Source organism: Festucalex cinctus, chromosome 15, assembly GCF_051991245.1.
Source record: "Festucalex cinctus isolate MCC-2025b chromosome 15, RoL_Fcin_1.0, whole genome shotgun sequence".
In the NCBI taxonomy this organism is placed as follows: domain Eukaryota; kingdom Metazoa; phylum Chordata; class Actinopteri; order Syngnathiformes; family Syngnathidae; genus Festucalex; species Festucalex cinctus.
Window position 1 is genome coordinate 8,140,197 of NC_135425.1, and position 20,353 is coordinate 8,160,549.

General features: G+C 37.7%; 2 protein-coding genes across 5 annotated transcripts in view; one reads left to right on the forward strand and one right to left on the reverse strand.

Moving 5' to 3' along the window:
• Positions 1-15,134, reverse strand: part of c15h18orf54 (chromosome 15 C18orf54 homolog) — a 20,877-nt gene extending 5,743 nt beyond the window's left edge. The window contains exons 1-13 of one of the 3 annotated variants that reach the window (XM_077496731.1): positions 14,270-15,134; positions 13,685-13,820; positions 12,578-12,728; positions 9,750-9,917; positions 9,515-9,626; positions 9,375-9,438; positions 9,125-9,290; positions 6,700-6,785; positions 5,985-6,093; positions 5,811-5,903; positions 4,339-4,396; positions 4,184-4,241; positions 3,810-3,962 (exon numbers count right to left, since the gene is read on the reverse strand). In XM_077496731.1, the coding sequence (XP_077352857.1) occupies positions 3,810-3,962; positions 4,184-4,241; positions 4,339-4,396; positions 5,811-5,903; positions 5,985-6,093; positions 6,700-6,785; positions 9,125-9,290; positions 9,375-9,438; positions 9,515-9,626; positions 9,750-9,917; positions 12,578-12,728; positions 13,685-13,819 (1,353 nt within the window). In that variant the 5' untranslated portion in view covers position 13,820; positions 14,270-15,134. The remainder of the gene's footprint in view (positions 1-3,809; positions 3,963-4,183; positions 4,242-4,338; positions 4,397-5,810; positions 5,904-5,984; positions 6,094-6,699; positions 6,786-9,124; positions 9,291-9,374; positions 9,439-9,514; positions 9,627-9,749; positions 9,918-12,577; positions 12,729-13,684; positions 13,821-14,269) is intronic. The other 2 variants (XM_077496730.1, XM_077496729.1) reach the window with 2 other exon arrangements.
• The window catches only part of mbd2 (methyl-CpG binding domain protein 2), a 37,221-nt gene continuing 31,657 nt past the window's right edge, over positions 14,790-20,353 (forward strand). Inside the window, exon 1 of one of the 2 annotated variants that reach the window (XM_077496734.1) lies at positions 14,790-14,998. In XM_077496734.1, the coding sequence (XP_077352860.1) occupies positions 14,901-14,998 (98 nt within the window). In that variant the 5' untranslated portion in view covers positions 14,790-14,900. Of the gene's footprint in view, positions 14,999-17,925; positions 18,072-20,353 lie in introns of those variants that run through there. The other variant, XM_077496732.1, reaches the window with a different exon arrangement.

Genomic DNA, 20,353 nt, shown 5'->3' on the forward strand with positions numbered 1-20,353 from the left:
ATATCTCTTTATTATATTTTTGACAGTTATAAACGTATGAATTTAAAGCATTATGACCAGATGTATCAAATATAACACAGTTGATTTTCATATATTTTTTTGTTTTTTTCTTTGACTGTTCAAAAGTCCAAATAAATACTAGTGTTGTTCTGATACCATTTTTTTTTGCCCTCGATACCGATTCCGATACCCAGCTTTGCAGTATCGGCCGATACCATACCGATACCTAAGTTTTTTTTTTCCTCAACATGTAAAAGCTGTCCTGCCATTGGTTCAGAGCATTCAAGGGCCAATAGGATATCTTAGATCGGCATACCGTGAACATGTCACATAACAGTGAATGTTGTGCACCAGCAACACACAAGATTCTGTATCCAAAATCCTATATTAGCTTTGGAATTAATGGTACAGTGGTACCTCTACTTACGAAATTAATTGGTTCTGGAAGAAAGTTCTTAAGTAGAAAATTTTGTAAGTAGAGACGCATTTTCCATGTAAATGCCCTAATCCGTTACAAGCCTCCCAAAATTCAGACATAAATGTTTTATAAAGCATAAAAATGCATCAAAACATGTAACAAATACATGTTACAATTAGATTACTGCTCAATAAATGAGAGTTGTGCATAATGTAAAAAAACAAAGAATAAAAATGATGGTCATTTACCTTTTTAACTGCTGTCCTCATCGTTTTTTGCCCTCTTTGGTTCATGTTCGCCTCTCTCAGGTTTTTTTTTTTTTTTTTTTTTAAACAATCCTTCGGAAATGTCCAAGGCAAACATCATCTTAGTGAGCAAACGCCCGACTGGTGAACACTTTTTCTGAGCGATTCTTTTAAACAAATTCTGAAACTTCCGGTATGGCGAGGCTTCTTTTTCAAAAAAAGGTCAGTCTCGTCACAATTAAAAACTTACTGTGCCTTCATTGTAACAACTATGGCCTATGGCCCAGTCCACCCTCTAATTTTTTTTTTTTTTTTAAGTTTGCTTCTTCTAAAGCAAATTCTCTGCAGTTGCATAAATATTCCACTGCCCAGACAGGATCTAAGCTTGGTTAGCTCTGCAGGTGGTCACCCAACCACCAACAAAGCTCTTTTGAAGCCGCTGACCAGGTGACAAAGGAATTTGCCGAAGGAGTGTATTCAAGCCCGCCATCCCGGAGCCCGAGCAAATGGCTCCAATGATTTGGAAAACACAAACGACTGATCAAAGGAATGTTCATGACCTCTTATCAATCACAAAGGATATTCTGGTGTCTCGCCCTTCCAGGGGGGCCCTCCTGGAACGTCTAGATGGAGCAACAGCACCGTCAAGTGGTGAAACTTGGAACTATCCTTAGTGACAATTCATATAAGTAACCGCATTTTACACATTTATAGCATGATAATTCTTGACAGATAACTGAACTACGAATGATTCATGTTATATCTTTGTGTGTATGAACGTCCTATTTCATTTGTACTCCATAAAGAATGAAAGGTAATCAATATCTTTCAGTTCAGTCAGATTAGACAAGTAGAAGTTACCTCACAAGTTAGTTTATGATGCATTAATTACGATGTGTGTTAAACGGGTTGTGTGGGAAAACTGATTTGCCAGACTGACCAAATTTAATGCCAAATTATTAATCCCTTTAATAATTTGTTTTTTTTAAAGTCTGCGTGAGCGAACAGAAAGGGTGTGCCACCCCCTACTGAAGCCCCGCCCATAGACTTTAAAAAGACGAGGGGACCCCCTCGCTCTCTCTCTTGCCTCTTCCTCTTCCAACATCATCATCCTCAGGCTAACGACCTGCAAGTTTCCCAGCCTGCTCGAACTCTTTGTTCCAAGAAACTTGCCAAACACGTGGCCCCCTTTTTCCCTGGCAGCAACCGTTGCCACGAGAGCAGACACTCGCTCCACGCCACGCCAAAGCAGGTGCAAACTGCAACGTTGACCCCAAAGACTCTTTTACTCTTTTTTTTTCTTTTCTTTTCTTTCTTCACCATCGGTGATTGCCCGCCAGCGGCGATCTCAGCGGCCCCGGGGTACCCTTGCAACGTACCGCCGGACTCAAGGTTGTGCACCTAAGCCGCCCCGCACCACCTGCTATTCAGTGGCGCCCCGCCGAGGTGCCAGCTCACCTCCAACGGCTGGCCTTCCCCGTACGCAGGCGCGTAGCGGACCGAGCTCCAACACCTGGAGTCGGACAGCTGTCCGGCAGAACCAACCTCGCCGGAGAATCAACCTCGCCGAGTCGCCAACCAATCAAGGGACGAGCCGCGCAACTACGTCAGCCCCCGAGCGGCTCCCTTGCTCACCTGTGGAATAACCCCTTTTTTGATTTTCTTGCCTTTTTCAACGAACATTGACTATTTTTTCCCCCTTTTAAAAGGACCGCCGTTTCTGCTTGCTTCGACGCAAACGATGCTCGTAAGTGTGCGTTTGATTCCCACATCGGTACCCCTGTGTGCAACTTACGTTTGAAACATCTCACAGATCTGGCAGGTCAAATTTCTCTTTTCCCTGTTTCCTTATTCATTCGCATTCCTTCCTTATTTTCATAAGCTTTATTTTATTTCTTTTCTTCTGACGGTAGAATAGTTAGATAGGCAGTGTTTTGATTCTGTAGTGTAGCAATCGTGAATAAATGCATGTTTTATTAACTCTATTCCGCCTAAGTCATCTGTGTTTCCGAGTGGATTATTATTCTTTTGTTAGTACAACGAACCACTGAATATCGAGTGTGGCGACTTTAGATTATAAATGATTGATGAAGAAAGGATTTTGGTCGTTGTTTACTCCTGTTAACCCAAAGCAAAGCCAACGTGGTGCCCCTAGAGGTTATCGAGGTAAATACAATTCACCTCTGTAACGTCCAGATTATTAATTCGTCTAAAAGATGACCCAATTATCGCTACATCATCAATCACCAATTGTTTGAATTTTTTGCACAAATTCGTTGGCCGTTAGTTCATACATTTACGAAAAACTATCGGAACACCTCATGGGCCGCGGGATGAATGATAAGGACGCTGTATAGACACCGATCTAGTATACGCTCATAGATACCTATGGTAGAGGTTCCTCTTAGCCAATGGGATGCCAGAAACATGCACAAACACCGATCTAGTATTTACGCTCATACCTATGGTAGAGGTTCCTCTTAGCCAATGGGATGCCAGAACGATGCACAAACACCGATCTAGTATACGCTCATACCTATGGTAGAGGTTCCTCTTAGCCAATGGGATGCCAGAACGATGCACAAACACCGATCTAGTATTTACGCTCATAGGTACCTATGGTAGGAAATAGCCATAGCCGAAAGTATGCTGCGTTCTGTAATGTATTTTTACCTTTCGTATCTAGAAATTTCTTTCGTAACAAGAGGCAATATTTTCCCGTTGAGGCGTTTCGTAACTCGAAAATTTCGTATGAAGAGACGTTCGTAAGTAGAGGTTCCACTGTATTGGCTTGTTACTTGTGAGTACTCACCGATACCGAGACCACTTTTTTAATGCAGTATCGGGGTCTGCCGATACCAGTATCGGTATCGGAACAACAATAATAAATACTCTATTTACAAAGAATCAGAATTGTCTCATATTTCATGGTTAAACGGCTATAATCTTAACCGACCAGCATAAATGAGCGTACTCGGCTAGCATGGATATCTGCGCAAAAAGTTGCTGATCATGTTTGTGCAGTACTAGCTTTGAGTAATTTTGAAGTTTGCTCGTTCAAAAGACAATGAAAAGGCCGCTTTCTAATGCTATATGCAATTTGAACAATTTTGCTCCATATGGGGGAGCGTAAACAAATGACATACCCTATGGGTTTTTTGAGTGCAAGTTGGAGGAATTGGTAGATGCTGTTGACGTTGAAGCTCCGCCTCCACAGCCTGCAGTCTAAACATCATCTGTTTCAGAGCCTCCAATGGACCGGGCTGCTTACAAATGCTGCTGCCATCGTGACTGCAATCCTGAGATGATGAGGAAGCAGCATATGGAGAGGAATATTACAAGACGATTGACAAGTGCCTTAAATATTGTTCCAAAGGGTTTTTCAATCTTCCTTTACGTTTTATTCACGACAGTATAGTGTGGACTTTTGTTTGGTCTGTTAGGTTTAACTCTCACAAACCACTTGAACTGACTAATGTGAGGGTTTTCCAAAGTGTACAAGCATTGAGGTGAGCTCTACCTGCTTGGTTTCCTCTGACAAAGCCCTAGGGAGGACCTCTGCTGCTCCATTCGAGTCTCTGCGTCATCAAGAAACAATTAGAGATACAGGACTGTAACTATTGTTAATCAATAAAAGTAAATAACAGCAAAAGGTGTGAATGCAGGCAATCTTACATGGGGAGTAGGGGAACTTGTGAAGTCGAACAGAGCTTCATTTCTTCATTATTCAATTCTTTAGGATAAAAAAAACAAAAAAACAAAAACATGCATATGAAAATTACAGTGCCTGGGATGCTATGGAACAAATTAATTTAAATTAAGTTGGCCCCCATTTTCCTCTTGATACAGTATCATTTAATTCAATTCAATTTTTTATTTAATTCCTTAAAAAATAAAAAAAAGAGAGAGAAATTAAAGGGGACAGAAAGAAGTAAAACTTATTTGATCTGCCCCTAATTAAAAAAAAAAAAAAAAAAAAAAAAAAAATTCAACACAAAGTAAATGACAGTAAGCGGTCAAAATGTTTTCAATATAACAATTCTATGTAATAATTAAGCGTGTCCTTGTGCTATATGTATTTTTCGAGTAATTGAGCTTTTTGTCAGGTGTTTGAAGATACAGATAGACTGGAATGATTTTGTTTTACAATCCAGATTGTTCCATAAACTGACGCCTTGAGTTGAAATACATCATTCTTTTTGTTTTGTTTTATATTTTGTTTTAGAGAAAATATCTGTTCCTCTTAATTTATACTCACTTTTTCTTTTTTCTTTTTAATTTAATTTATATATTAACTGGTAACTTTCATGATGGACTTTAAACATTATTTTGAGACAGTTAAACTCCATCAATTCATTAAATTTTTTGTTGTATAAATAATGGATTAGTGTGGTCTCTATATCCACAGCCGCAACCGACATGAATAGCACGTTTCTGTTTAAAAAAATAAATAAATAAATAAAAATAAAAATAAAAATTGGAATCGGTGTGGGATTTGGCTGCACACCCCCACACAATGCATTAGGTCAGGCATGGAACAATCAATGAATTATATAACAATAACAAATCATTCTTGTTCAATGATTATTTAGCCTTATGTAAAACTGCTACAGTTTGTTATACCTTAGATTGGACATATTTTCTATGCGATTTCCATGTTAAGTGTTCATCAATAATAATACCTAAAAACTTTATTTTATTAGTCCTTTCTATTGTTGTACCTTGCACTGACAATGTTGCTTCAATATCAATATTCCTCCGAATTTGCCGGCTGCGTGACGTCACTCAGCACGCATGGATTTTATTTTATTTTTTTCACTCACTCATTCACACATGTAAGCTTCTGTGAGAAACACCATCTTTCCACAGTCACGTTCCGCTGTTTACAAAACAAACACACAATGGCAAAATACAGGCTTGGGGGTTAGGGCAAAATCACCACCAGAAATGAAGACAAGCCCTGATCTTTAAATTGAGAAGTAGTTTGTTTGTTTAAATCCTGAATTTAAAAAGTGCCTTTTCCAGAGTCAAACCGGCAGACTGCGCCTTTAAATGAGTAAACATAACCTAATAATCAGAGTTTGAAGATTCGCTTCTGAGGATATTGTAGTTAATGAGAACGAAGGAATACGATCCACGAACCTTACCTGAATCTGCAAGACTTTGTGCTGCTCCAAAACTCTGAGATAGCGAGTTCAGCACTTGATCCGCCTTCTGGATCAGTGACTCTAGCCGGTTATCTGACAAAAAGAGCACACACACAGGAGTCAACACAAACAGTGTGTACTTTAAGTCTTACTATATCATTTCCTATTATTTACCTCTCAGAAGAGATTCTGCGAAGTCTGAGCTTTTCCTCTCTGAGGTAATCAAAGATATCTGTTCAGCAAACTGGAGCCTCAGATCTTTTAGACTCTGCTGGGTGTCACCCTGATTTTTCACATGTAAACAAATTAAAACGCACGTTCCATTTGTTTGATTTCATCTGTGAAAGTCTGAAATTTAAACAGTAAATTGACTGCTTATTTAGCGTATTCTACACAATTCATGAAATGTTTTCATTATTCTTTAAACAGATCACATATGCTAAAGGGTCAGTCGAGATAAATCCCATCTAGGGCTGCACAATATTGGAAAAACATGCGATATGCGATGTACTTGCTGAACATAGCGATTTCGATATTATTGCGATATTTAACATGTACCTAAAGAAATTACATTTTTATTATCGAATGAAAGAAAAACATTTTTCATGCGGCAAAATAAGCAACCTTAATGTAATCTTAGTTAATTAAGTCTTAAGAATTTTCAACTATTGGATGGCGATGCACATTTTAGTTAGCATCTGACTGGTCAAATTCAAATAAAAAGCATAAAATTCCATATAAAATTTATTGCGTGCCTTTGCGATATGCATATTGCAAGGGCCAATATCGCGATATAGATATATTTGTGCAGCCCTAATCCCATCAATACCCATACATAGTATTTTTTAAACAAAGCAGTTAATCAAGAAAAGGCATTTTGATCTTCTACCTGATAAGGTGTCTTGCCAGGATCACTCTTTGTCTCTGCCAACCAAGAGGGAACTCTGGTTATTGATGCTACTTGTGGAAAAACACCTTCAAGGAGTACAAAAAGGACAAACACATGGAAGTAACTATGGGTTTGCACAATAGATCATTTACTAATATTCATAGTACAATTAATACTTTTTCTTGAAGAGAAAAACATTGTGGTGAGAAAATTAAATAATTGTGATATGTTTTCGATTCTTAGTTGCGGTAATTATTCGGAAAGCCAGCTAAGAAATGTGTGGAATTAATGGTTAAAGTAGAAGTCCACCTTAAAAACATTTCTTTACAACAGTGGTGTCCAAACTACGGTCCGAGGGCCATTTGCGGCCCGGCGTCCATTTTTCAGTGGCCCACGCATATGCTAAAAATGGCATTTGACTCAGTTAAAATAAATTAACAAAAACAAAACTGTTTGGAGATGGTCAAAGTGAGACGGGAGGGTGTCAAAAAACACAGGTGCCGTTAAAGGTTATTTTAGTTAACTAAAACTAAAGAAATAACTAAAGCTAAAATTCCAAAAACAATTTCATTAACAAAATAAAATAAAAATGAAAATGCTTTTAAAAAACGAAAACAAATTACATTTTATGTTCACAAAAAACTAACTAAAACTATAATTATAGTAAAAATGTCCTTCATTTTAGTCTTTGATGTGATTTTTAGTAGATTTATTTTGATATAAACCAGAATAATGACGTTTGAAAGTATGTCATACAGAAGTGACGTCATCTAGCAGCAGCCAATAGAAAAGCCCCAAAAGATGGCGTTGCTCCCATGGTGTTTTTTAAATATTGCGCACAAGTAATACACATTTAAAAAAAACAAAAAAACAAAAACCTAATACTAATACTAAAACTAACAAACTAAACTAAAATTAAGCATTTTGTAAATAACTGAACTAATAAAAACTAACAGAACCACCCTGAAAACTAATAAAAACTAAAATGAAAAATTCCAAAATATAATAATCCTACTGCCATATTACAAATAAATTGGTTTATATACTGTAGCATTTTGCTAAATATGCAAAAGCACAAATAAATTATTTGTACAATTTTTATGACTAAACACAATTTCTCTTTATAACATTATGTGGCCCTTGCGTCCTTCTGATTTTTTTGTATGTGGCCCTCAAATGAAAAAGTTTGGACACCACTGCTTTACAATATGTGAGTTCACTAGTCTAAGCATGACATTCTGATGAATATTATATTTGTGGAATAATAGTTATGAAGCAAAATCCAACCATTTTTATCCATCTCATGGGGCGGCCATTTTGTCACTTCCTGTCGACTAAAGATGACATCAATGTTGCGCAGGGTTCAAGCATTGACCAAATCACATCTCACCTGTTTTCTGAAGCTGAGCTGTGATTGGTTGTTACCCAAGACCTGAACAACAATGATGTCATCTTCGGCCGACAGCAAGTGGCAAAATGGACGCCCCCTGAGATGGATTAAAAACAGCTGCTTAACTCATATTCCACTAACACAATATGAACCAGAGTACCATATTTATAGACCAGTGGGACTGCACAGAACATATTGTCAAAAAATTTTTTTTGGAGGGGTTGACTTCCTCTTTAACACTCTTTTACTGACACACGTTATCAAAAAAAACAAAAAAAAAAAAAAAAAAAAAAACAGTGGCAGCCGATTTCGAGCATTTTAACTAATCTTTCAAGGCAAACAGAATATTGTGTGCTTTTACTACATATACAATTCTTTCATTAGAAAAACAAAGTATGTTTCTACCTTATTCCTTTCTTTAGTAATCAGCACTTGAAAATAGGTCATTTGAGTGACATTAAGCGAAAATTGAAAAGATAAGGAAAAACTTTGTTTTTTGTAAAAACTTCGTAAAACTTTGTAATCTTTGTAAAAAGATACATTTTCTCGACAACAGTGACTTTGACACTAATAGTTTTTTGTTTTGTGATGCTCTGTGAATTAGATTTGATGTGAAAAAGGATTTGATCACTCTCGTCATCATTGAAAATTGTTCGATTTCATCAGATTCCATCATGTATCACAGTAATTCCATACACTGGCAGCCCATTGAAAAGAGATACAATGCTGCCATCTGCTGGCCATAGTTAGTTGGTGTTTTTGATTTCACAACCCACTGACCAGGCAGCACTGCACTTAGATGTTGCACTTCCCATTGATTTAAAAAAAAACAAAAACAAAAAACAGTTGATGTCATTTAACGTTTATGGCAGCATACATGTTGACTTTACAAATCGTTTTTAAACGTTTTTGGCAGTAGAAGAGTTAAGGAGAAATGCTCATTTAAAGTTCTGGAAGCTTGAAAACTGTCATTAATGAGGACGCAAAGAAAGAAGAGATAAGGTTTGAAATTGATTGTAGTGAATGATGCTGTACCAAGCTCGTCGCCAAAGTAGACCTCTGATGAGGGCAGTGGGTCGTTGAGGTCGCAGTCCTGGATCCTGCTGAGTCCGGTGTGGCCCAGGACTGCCTCGTTTCCATTGTCCCTGCATTGTAAACGGAACAACGAAGACAGCAATGCCTGCTCTGACCTGCTTGCACACTAATAGATGAAGATCAGCTTGAATTAGACTCTGTTCCTAAAATAGAGTTTAAGACTCGAAGATAACGGTTGGATGGCAATTACTGTTAAGCATCTGACAAAGGGAACATCTTGCTTCAAAGTGGAAACTTCAGGTTCTTCATTGCACCTGGGGGATGATATAGATCTGTCAGAATCCCAAATGATACACATCATGTAATTATTTTAAGGACAAGAGCTTGAACCTGCAGCTGCTGCAATTCCTGCTTAAATGTAGGTGGGAAATGTTCTCCTTTGCTCTATACTCTGGTTTGGATGAGATACGGGCCTGAGAGGCAACAGACTGAGACAAGCGACCTGAACCGGCCAACAAATAAGAGGCGGAATGCACTTGAGGTTAGACTGCTAAATAATACTGCCATAATTACTGGGGTATCCAATAACAAATTTAAGTTCCCCACACATCACAATGTAACTGACCTTGGATGAAAGCAGTTGTGTGGGTGACAGGCATGGAACCATCACGGGGGATAGACAGCAATTCGTCGGTTGTCATCGAAAGTCTGTCGCGGTTGTCGCGGTGACGGAGGGAACTGACGGGGAGTGTCAGGAAATCCACCTCTCGGTCTGTTAAACGTTCCCGGAGAACTACAAGTAGAAACACAAAACAGACCTTGTAGTGCAGGAAACTCCATCCATTTTCTACACTACTGGTCCTCAGTGAAGGTTGTAAGCGAGCTGGAACCTAAACCAGGTGACTTTGGGTAAAAAGTACGGTCTAGGGATAGACCCTTTGGCATTTTGACAAATACCAGCATCGGTCATTTTTTTAATTTGAAGGCCGATAAAGCTCACTGAGCAGTGAATACTTGCGAACGTAGCGAATTTGGGGTTTTCATCAGGATTTGTAAGATGTTCGCAGTCAGTTTTTATTTGTCGTAAACACATTTGGAACATATTCAGACAATTTTTCACCGCGAAGATCTGTTTGAAACGTTTTTACGAACCCTAACAAAAATCCCAAATGAGCTATATTCGCATGAATTTGTCACTCAGTGAGATGCATCATGCAGGGAACTTTTCATTTATGGATCTTTTTAAATTTCCACTTTATGAAAACTAGGAACTCCCTACACTTTTTGTTAAATAAATAAATAAATAAATCAAGAAATTATGTTGAAATTGTAGAAAACTATTGACAGTAGAAATCTTTTATAAATAAATAAATCAAGAATAATAATAAATAAATACAACAAAATAAAATAAAGGAAATAAAATGATAAATAAAATAAATATAAATAAATACAATAAAAATAAATAAAGAAATCAAGAAATTATGTTGAAATTTTAGAAAGTTTATTGACAGTGGAAATCTTTAGGGATCTATTTATTTACTTTTTAATTTTTATTTTTTAATTTAGCTTAACACATGCTAATGACCCATGGAAGCTCCCTGCAATTTTTGTTATATTTTTTTAAACAAATCTGATAATATAGTTTAAAAGAAAAAGTTGTCCCCCCCATTTTACTGCAAATGAATATCAGCTTGAAATATCGGTTATCGGCCTACTTGACTACTAATAATCTGCATCGGTATCGGCCTTGGAAAAACCATATCGGTCTATCACTTCACTAGTAGGGTCCACCCGGGACTGATTGCCACTCAATCACATGGCACAAATATATAACAATTAACAGTCACGGGATTAGAACACTGTGCTGTTCCCAATAAACAATCATTTGAAAATCCATCAATCCATCCATTTTCTTGACCGCTTGTTCCTCACAAGGGTCGCGGGGGGTGCTGGAGCCTATCTCAGCTGGGTCTGGGCAGTAGGCGGGGGACACCGTGGACCAGTTGCCAGCCAATCGCAGTCATTTGAAAATGAAATGTGTAAAAAAATATATTTACATTTAATCCTTACAATTCGATGAATCAACGATAGGTAACAGAGATGCTATACACCACCCCAGGCAGCTTTATTTATACAGCACATTTCAAATACAAAGCAACTTAACGTGTTTCACGCAAGCAAAGACATCAGCTAAGCATTTACAAACAACAGCTAACAGAATTCAAAAGCAAGCTTAATCAAAAGGTATTGGGGGGGGGGGGATCTAGTTTTTCTCCCCACACTCGTACTCATTTCATAGATAACATTTCTATTAAATCAATGATAGGTCATTCGAAATAAATTCAGCCCAAAATGCACAACAGTCACTCTGCAATAGAAAATTTAAGTTCTAAAATGAAACACCAATCACTCACTTTTAGAACTCATTTGTAATAAATTAACAAAAGTGCAAAATAAAACTGAGTACTCCCTTACTTTTTGTCCTTGTTCGAAATAAGTTGAAGTGCAAAAACAAACAGGTTCAATTAATAGTTAAGCACGACACTATGACGTTGGAAAATAGGTCGAGGCATTACAGCTGAAAAATGTATCAACGTATGCATTTCATATCAACCAATATTGACAAACATTGATTATTTTTTACCTATTGATTGCATTGAAAGTAATAAAATATAGTAAGTGTATTAAATATAAAATACGAACTATCTGGAGGAACATACAATTCATATTACAAAGTTTGGTAAAAAAAAGAAAAAGAAAAAAAAGTGGGCAATAGGTAGGTATAGCACTATGTACTATAATGCATGAGTAAGTAAAAAGGCACTGTCAACTGTACTGCATACAACATTAAAGAAAAAAATAATAATCTTGATGCAGTGAATAATAGCAACATTCTATTTTACTCATTCGATGAAGTGGAAAGTAAGGACAGTATATGCATGAAATACCATAATGGAGAAAGTATACCACCCAAATTGAGTTAGCAAATAAATGTATCATGTTGGTAGTAACACATTAAATAAGTATACACCTTTTATACATACAAATAGTTCCAGAAATTGCATCTAAACGAGAATATGAAATGATGGACATGGATGGAATTTAAAAGAGAATAATGCCCTGTCACTGTCAGCCGCTGCAACACACTAATAATGCACTCTAATCATAAATCACTAACTTTTAAACATATGTATACATACATAAATTACTGGTACATCTTAATGAGAATGTAGACTTACAAAGGTTCCTAAGGACGAATGGAAATAAATCCCCACAAACCTACTCCAAGATGTTTAACAAAGTCTTCCCAGAAGATTATATAACTGCAAATGAAGGACCACTCACTGCTGCCAAATGACATTTCCTGGAGGTGAAATGGCCAATGGTCTTCCAAAAATTTTGTCCCTATTGTCAACAAATACGTAAGAATCTAACAGACGACAGTTTACCTACCGGATTTGTTTCTGCGTGTACTCCTTCGAGGTCTTCTCGGGGTGGACAACGGACTCTGTGGCAGAAGCAGCCTTCCCGGTGACTCAATGTTTTGACTCCTGTCAAAATCTGCTATGTAGGCATCCAATGCTGCGGAGGCTGAGTCATATTCCTTTGGAAACCACAAGTTGCAAGTTAATTAAAAACAATGAGTACTTCACTTTTTGAAGTGTCGACAAATGCTATTATTCTTAACCACCACACAGATTATTAGTAAAGCCATTTAAAGAAATTACTTTACTCGTGCCTGTGACTGGCACATAACCAGTTCAGGGTGTACCATGCCTCTCGCCCAAAGTCAGCTGGGATGGGCTCCACCCTACCCATCACTCCAATGAAGATAAACAGTATAGAAAAAGTATGGATGGATGGATGGTTTCCTCATTCTCCAGTATGCCACAATCAAAATCATATACTGTAAGCAGCTCCATAAGTATGACATTCATATCATATGCTATGTTTTTGTCAAATGACCTCAGCCATGACTGTCATTGCCCCACGATGATCTTGTGCCACTCAGCATCAGACAAACAGGTAATGATAATGTTTGGTGCAAAAGTGACCACCGTAACATCATAGCGCCCGGAAAACAATGCATTGTCTACTGCTCAATATGTCCTAAACACATACAAAAACAGGAAGGATGGTAATTCAGCCATTACATACACATTGAAAATGTTTGGCTTTTTATTGAAACTAACAAAGAGCATCCATGTGTTAGACATAGGTTATGCTCTCTTTATTATAGCATTTTGCTCGGAGTTAATTGTATTTCGGTTGTATTTCATTTTTTTGGGGTATCATTTGTTCCACAATCCACTAGTTCACTGCTATTCCTAACTAAACTACGAGTATTGTTTATTGTTATTTCAATATTAGTCTTTTTGTACTTAAATTGTCAAAAGGGTGATAAAACATGTTCCATGGTCTACAAAATGTTGACATTACCATTAGTCTGGTGATTAATGGTTGTCTTTAGCTGGATTATTGTCATGAAAGAAGATTCAAAAAAATAAATAAATAAATAAATAAAATAAAAAATAAAAAAAACGAATAAACAGAATCTACCTTATCTTTGTATCTGAAGGTTGTGTTGAACTCTGGTGACAATAGGCTGCTCCTAAAGTGTCCAGAACTGGACAGCAGTGTTGTCACCGTTGACTCTGGCGATATGATGTCACTCAAAGGGCTGGCAGAGTCCATGCTGACAAAACAATTCAAAGTGTAACAAATGACACGCACACCGCCTGGGAAATCAGAAATACGTCCACCGCGTTGCAAAATATGTGTGCACAGTTGTCAAAATGTGATTTTATTGCTCCTTTTGCACAATTTGCTCATCAAATCAAATCCGAAAGGCTGCGGTAACAACGATGCTGTGGATCTTATGTAGAGTTGAACTAAATAACTCAATGATCACTGCAGTTGAAACAATGAAATATACTTATATATACACTCCAGTTTAAGCGTTTTACTTTGTCTTCTACATTAGTATGTGTTCCGTCAAATACCTGCAAGTAACGGTGATTTAGAGTTGTTATGCTAATGATCGTTTAGCTAACGATGGTTTCAAAACTCGCGTTGCATATTGTATTAAAGGATTACGTTCACATAAATGGTACATTTACAGCATAATGTAACAACAAAGCTTACATTAAACTGTATCCAGCGTCCTCTCACTTTTTAAGCATTAGCATAGCCGCATCAGACACCAACAACTACAAAAATCTTACTTCCTGTTGCTCCCAATGCTTCGAGAAGGCTCCAGGCGAACATTCAAGGCTCCCGGGGCGGGGAACGTTGACGATTTACATGGCAGGTCCACAATCAGATTAACTACAGTAACGTCTCCTATTGGCTCAGTTTTCTCATCGTCCTATTTTTCCCTACCCTTTGCTTCATCGATTGGTTAGATTTGAGCGGAATGTGTTGCTTGCTAAAACGATGACGTCATTCGCCTTTCAGAAGAAGAAGACGAAATTTAGTCAGAAATAGAATTGTTTGTACTTATACCATGACGCAGACATAAAGTTGTTTTACGGGGGAAAAAAACTAAACAAACAAAAAAGTAGGGTACGTGTCAGATTAAAATGTGACTCGCGAGACGTTAAAAGGATTATTTTAAAATAAATATCAAAGCAATCGTTTGACCATAAACTACATTTCCCACAATGCGTGCTGATTGCTACCCGAGAAGTGACGACTTTCATCCGCTTGATTGTAGTCTACTGTACTCTCCAAAGCAATTACATTTGTCCAACAACTGCAATTGAGAAATACGGCAATGATACCTAAATGTCCAATAGTAAAACTGATACCGATGCAAAGCTGTTTCAAGCGAGATGGGAAGAATACATGTTTGGCCTTCAAGGAGAAAAAGGGGTAGGTTTGTCTTTTGTTTTATGAAGCGGCGGCGTTTTTCAAAGAGTACGACGTCAGTAAACAAAGCTAAGTATAACCAAGTGAGACTTTAGAAAAAAACAACCAATAAATTATCTAAAAAAATAAAATAGAATAAAATGGTAAATTGCTATCAAATCAACAGTGTTCACAAAAGCCACAATAAAAAACAATGCGGACGCGAAAATCTGCAGCTGGGTCTGGAGAACTCACCCAAACTTCAAAGTATTTTTATTTTTTATTTATTTATTTATTTTATTTTATTTTAAGGGTGCGTTTTAAGCAGTATGGTACATGTTGAATGCTGGTCCGTCTCTCTTTTGGTCATTATGTTTGGAAACAGATTAAAAATAGAAAAACGAGTCGTTATTTGATTTTTATTTTAAAATAGAAACACCAAAATAGAAATACAGCTTGATTTTCTCGTTTGGCTGTCTGGGATGGGTAAGGAAAAGTACAATAACAGTTGATATATATAAATATATTTTTTTTAATTTTTAGAAACGAAAATAAGATATAGCAGGTGACACAAATCGAAAAACGACCCGTTTTTGGATTGCCGGAAGTTCTCACAGCGAGCATTTCTCATACTGGCCAGGAGATGGCGCCACTGACGTCTAAAAAAAACAATATCGTCTTCTGTATGACCAACTCCAGCCAAATGTACACAAACGGTCGTGGTTACAGTTTGTGAAGATAATTTCTGGTACCCGTCTTTTAATGCGAGTATAATAATAATAATAATAATAATAATAATAATAATAATAATAATAATAAAACCAAAGGGAAAAAAAAACTTTTCAAATTGTGGTTAAATGTAGTTTGGATGTATTTCCTGTAAATTGTCAGACAAAATGTTTTCTTACGCTTCAGAATTAATTCTGCTATGAGCCAATGAATTTATATGTTTTGGGTATTAAGCAGATAATTTCTTTCTCAATGTCACATTAATTTTTAATGGTTATGTCACGGACTGTCACTGCCCACCTCCACGGGGTAGGGGGTGAAGGTTTTATAATCCACCAATTGAAGATTTCGAGAAAATAAATATTCAGACCATACCACAACATGCAAACTACTCATCAACAAATGAGAATCGGATTTCCAGATTATAGTTTACAAATAATTACAGATATGAGTCAGGAAAATGCATCCAAACTAATCGGCAGAAGTTTGGGCATGCAACAAGACCCAAGACACATTGTCAACACAACAAAAGATTTCATCAGGGGGAATAAGGTCTTAGACTGGCCAAGTCAATTGTTGGACCTTAACAAATTAGAACATAGATTTTGAATCCTGAAGAGAAGATTGAAGGGTGAGATGCTCAGAAACTAAAACGAACTGAAAGAACCTGTAGTAAAGGCCTGTGAAGTCTTGTGAAGTCAGTCATCCTTTATCTCTACAATGTGGCTTCCTCATCTTACGCCTCCTGACAGATACTTTCCTCCCTTTGCAAAAATGTAATCAAGCCAGTATATCAGTCACAATCGTCTCTCCCCTCACTGCCATATTGTTCATTGTCATTTTCATGCAAGACTTTCAGGCATTTTTACTCAGATCGATCTTGCGTTCTCAACGCCACCTGTTCCTGTTTAATCTCTCACCTGTTTTGGTTTGTCTGCTCCACTGCTAATTTCTCCAGTTCTGGACGCGGTTTGTATTATGCAATTGTCTTACCTGCATTGACACTCTCGGTAAACCAGAACCTTCTTTCCTCGCTCCACTTCCCTGCACATCCTCTACTTCCATGGCTAGAAATCCTCTCACTCCCAGAGAGCTACGGATATTGGACCCCTGGACTGTGAGTTTCAGTCTCCTGCTTTGTGCCACATTATTCTTCTTGCTCCACAGAACAGCATTCCCAAATTAAACACGTCCTGTGGTGCGTCGCAACTGGATTTCTTCCACAGCCGTTACGATTTGTCAAGATATTGTATGTACTGCAGGGTTTTCAGGTTACTATATACAAATGAGCCAAAGCATTTTGAAAATATAATTCTTCTTATTATGTTGGTTCTGCATGCCATTGCTGGGAATAAGCTAAAAGATTTGAGCAAATCATTTTGAAACAACAAACAGCTTTGATTTGTGTAACGACTTTCGAGGGACCCAAGAGCACTAAATGCGACTTTTGACATGCTACTCCACGTCCCTTATCTGGCAATAAGAACTTGCAGCAGGCCAAAAATGAAGTTCTCAGAGATGTAGTCGCAGTGTAGTATAATCACAGCAATACAAATTTGTAAAATACGTACTATTTCCAGTAAAACGGCAGTCGCCATTTAACAGTTGAAACATAGCTCTGCATCAGTTCTTGTCTGTTTCCCACCACTTTACAATTTCTGCCTTTCTTACGTTTTAACTGTATGTTACAGTGCTTTTGGTTTCACCCTTCCCTGGATGCTGCTAAAATAAAATCAGCAAGTAGTCACCATGTACACAATGTGGGCACAAAGTATTTGCAAGGAGCTTGTAAAGGTCACCCAGGTGGTGATAGATTCGAGCATTGCCCTACTGGTACAACTAAATTATTAATTTATAGGGAGGTGGTGAAGCATGGAAGGAACACAATCTTTCTTCTGTGTAATATAGAATACTTTTCTCTAGAAATAGAGAAGTATAAAGGTAATTACAATGCAATGTTTAGCCAAATAATATCAACACCTTTATAAACAAAATAGATCACAATTGCTTGACTGCTGAGTCCATCTCTGTCAAGATTAAGGTGTGGTGGTTGGACCCAAATGCAGGGAAGCAGGGCAAGGAGGCCGAGGTGAAGCCAAAGAGGGATTTAATAGAACAAAAACAAGACGGTAAATGAGATACTGGTTGGAAACAAACAAACTCAGGGAAGGCAAACAACGTAAACTTGGGAGGAACTATGGGGCAAAAATCCGGCAGAATGTCAGGAGGAAATAACAATGAATCGACACAGACAGAGGGGAAACAAGAGACTAAATACACACACACTAATTGACACAACGAGACACAGCTGGGCAAGACACAAGTGGCAGAGGGTTCTGATACACACGAGGATCTCAGGCAAACACAGGTAGGCAGGACAATGCTTGATGAGACAATGGGAGACACAAAAGGAAAGCAAAACATAACAGAAACTTAAAGGAACATGATGACAAACTCTAACAAAACCCACTCAAAACTAGAACCCCAACAAAAGCAAAAACAAACAAACAAACAAAACTAAAACCCAACCCAAACCATGACAATCTCAAGCCAAAAGGTCAGGGGAGACTGGCACCGCACATGCTTATTTTTCATCTATACATTAAGGGAGTTTTTTTTTTTTTTTTTTTTTTTTTAACCTGATGTAAATGTCAACATTTGTTTAAATTAGTATGGAGGTCTGGATTTGGAGTCACATTCAAAATTAAAGTGGATAACATAGTGATCCACACTGATCCAACTCTGATGTCTTTGAAGTTTGATGACTCCAAACAACGTCAAAATGATGCTCAGTATTGTGTGTGGCCTCCATGTGGCTGTATGACCTCCTTTCAACACCTGGGCATTCTCCTGACGAGGTGCCCGATGGTGTCCTGAGGGATGTCTTGCCAGATCTGGACTAAAACATCCGCTAACTGCTGACAGTCTGGGGTGCAATGCAGGGGTTCCTCCTATAATGGGAGACCTCATGTGGCTGAAGTGTGCCAACAGTTCCAGGAAGATGAAGGAATTGATGCTATGGACTACCCAGTCCGTTACCCAGACCTGAATCCAATTGAGCACATCTGGGACGTCATCTCTCGCTCCATCCACCAATGCTACGTTGAACCACAGACTGTCCAGCATTTGGCGGATGTTTTTGTCAAGTTCAGGGAGGAGATCCCACACAGTAGACCATCTTCCACCTCAGCAGAAGCATGTCCAGGTGTTGTAGGGAGGTCATAAAGGCACGTGGAGGTCACATCACATGCACGAAAATAGTTCCCCATGTGTACACAATAGGCACACTGTAAACACACACTGTACCTGCTGCTAATCTGAACTACAAACCAATGAAGTTGGGACACTGTGTTAAACAAATAAAAACAATACGATTTGCAACTTGTGTTCAACTGATACTTAATTGAATTCCCTACAAAGGTAAGCTATTTAATGTTCAACCTTTGAAACTAAACAAGATAAATAAACTTTATTGTTCTGGCCAAATAATCATCCATCTGAGGAAGTAGGTAACGGCCAATCACGGCTCACCTGTTTTATTGGTTTGGTCAGCAAACTGCACCATGATTGGTCGTTACCTACTTCCTCAACACAGTAGTGTTAATTTTATCTTCCATTTTAAAATGTAGTCTCAGTTTTAGTCAAGTTTCAATCATGTTTGTTAGTTTTTATCATAGTTATTCAACCTCATCCCGTTTTTATTTAGTTAACTGGGTTGACTATAAATCTAGCATTTTAATCTTTATTTTAGTCCAAGAAAATTTTATTCGTCTGGTTTTAGTCAACAAAAACTGTTTTAGTCTAGTTTTAGTCAGGACAATCATTTAATCCATTGTATTTTTTTTTTGTCAGCAGATTATGTTTTATATGTTTTATGTTATGTTATGTTATGTTATGTTATGTTATATGTTATGTTATGTTATGTTATGTTATGTTACGTTATGTTATTTTGTATTACAGTATATCAACAAGTGACTACTATGGCGCCTTGCTTTGAGCGAGTAAATTAGCCAGCATTAGTTAGCCGTCAGATTAAAATTACTGTTGGAACGTTATGGCCGTTGGATTTGATTTGTTACGTTACACTATAGTTTACTACAGGGATCTCCAAGTTCGGTCCTCGGGAGCCCCTATCCAGTCTCCATCCTTCAGCACAGCTGAATCTAATGATCAGCTAATCAGCAAGCTTTGCAGAAGCCTGATAACGATCCCGATCATGAATCAGGTGTGTTAGTGGAGAGAAACATGGAAAACAGGCCGGATAGGGGCTCTCGAGGACCGAACTTGGAGAGCCCTGGTTTAGTAGCTAGTTGCAGATGTGTCACTGTGTCACATTACCGGTACATTTGTCACAGTGATTAGCAGACAAGAATTTACAAAATCAAAATGTCCATAAGTTTTAGTCCAGTTTTTATTAAGTGAAATACATTTACATCTTCATTAGTCGACGAAAAATGCAGACTGATTTAGTCCCATGAGGGTTTTAGTCTAGCCTAGTTTTAGTCCGGTGAAGAATGTGTGTTGACGAAATTATTTTTGTTTAGTTTTCGTTGCCGAAATTTACACTACAACACAGGTGATGTCATCTTCAGTCGACAGCAAGTATGTACAGCAGGGGTGTCCAAACATTTATTTATTTATTTAATGATT